Raw genomic sequence first — 1,305 nt, 5'->3', positions numbered from 1 at the left:
CAACCGAACGTTTCCCGTTTCCTCTTCCAGGAGTCGTACGTGTGGAAGATGTACCAGGAGAGATGCTGGGACTTCTTCCCTGCAGGAGACTGCTTCCGTAAGCAATACGAGGACCAGCTGGGTTAGGAGGGGGGGCGGCCCGCGCCTCCCCCAACGCCCCTCCCCTACTTGACGTCGCCCTGTTACCAGAACCTGAACGCATTTTGAATTCTACGGCTCACTGGATGCTCCGGATTTGTGCATCAAGTTCCTTTGACTTCCTGCCACGACGGCTCATTTATGCAAACCTCTTTGTTTTGATTGTGACTCGCATTGCCTTTCCCTCCATGTGTTGTGTGTAGACATCTGAAACACGGCTAAGGGTTACAGCATGACGACTGAATGTCCGTAAATGCACAATTTCTCGTCAACCTGAGTGGACGTTTGCTCCTGGAATGGATCAGTGCTGATTGAGTTAAATGATTTGCCTTTTCAACGCTGGCTAAACGAACGTGGTTCCTTCAGGACCAGAGACGAATCTGTTAGGTGTTTATCAAGTGCCGACGTGCCTTTGGAAAAATTAACTATGCAAAAACGAATCTTTGTTCCTCTTAACACAAGCAGTGCTCTAGTTCTGGTCTTAATCACATCGGTTTTTTGGCTTTTAAATGAAAAAAAAAACAAACATTTGTTGTAAAAAATCTAGACATTTCTTGTGTAAATGTTGCTTAGTTTGGTTGTGTTCCTACTCTGTGGTGTCCTGCCCACCCTGCACTTCTTCTCCACAGTAGACGAACCCCACAACAGAGGAGAGTTATGAAACCTGGTTCAATGATTTATTGGCTGAAACTGTGCGGCCATTTGTACGTATGTAGGAGGAAAATAATAAACTGATGCAATACGATATATTGTGTCCTCTGTAGCCTGTTTGACCATCAATCACWGGCAGAGGAGCAGAGAAACGTACGGTACTGAACACACAGGTTGGGACGCTCTGACTTCGTTAACATGCTGCCGGCTGTCTCCAGCCAAAGAAACATTCCTGCAAACCTCACAGCAGACGGTCCAGTTTTACCTCCAGTCTTTAAACTGTGCGTCTTCTTYGTGGTCAGGAGATCATGCTGTCCAGCCAGTCCTCCAGATCCTCCTCAGTCATGGCCTCTTTGACTTCCGCAGCCTTTGGAGGGGCAACATCCTCGTCTAAAGCTTTTTCTTCTGATGCAACTTCTTCAAACCCTTCAGAAGAAAATATGAAGGTAGCAGGAAGTTTGAATCCACACAGGATTAAAGCATCTCAGTAACATTATTTCACATTAAGGGCTGGGC

The 1,305-nt window shown here is 46.6% G+C and overlaps 2 protein-coding genes across 2 annotated transcripts in view; one reads left to right on the top strand and one right to left on the bottom strand.

The window, feature by feature from the left end:
- ryr3 (ryanodine receptor 3) overlaps positions 1-883 on the top strand; it is a 131,984-nt gene extending 131,101 nt beyond the window's left edge. Inside the window, exon 102 of the mRNA XM_017302123.1 lies at positions 1-883. Within this exon, the coding sequence (XP_017157612.1) occupies positions 1-126 (126 nt within the window). The 3' untranslated portion in view covers positions 127-883.
- Positions 802-1,305, bottom strand: part of aven (apoptosis, caspase activation inhibitor) — a 37,567-nt gene continuing 37,063 nt past the window's right edge. Inside the window, exon 5 of the mRNA XM_017302122.1 lies at positions 802-1,272. Within this exon, the coding sequence (XP_017157611.1) occupies positions 1,088-1,272 (185 nt within the window). The 3' untranslated portion in view covers positions 802-1,087. The remainder of the gene's footprint in view (positions 1,273-1,305) is intronic.

Source organism: Poecilia reticulata, linkage group LG21 (assembly GCF_000633615.1).
Source record: "Poecilia reticulata strain Guanapo linkage group LG21, Guppy_female_1.0+MT, whole genome shotgun sequence".
In the NCBI taxonomy this organism is placed as follows: domain Eukaryota; kingdom Metazoa; phylum Chordata; class Actinopteri; order Cyprinodontiformes; family Poeciliidae; genus Poecilia; species Poecilia reticulata.
This window is presented reverse-complemented; position numbering and strand designations above follow the sequence as displayed.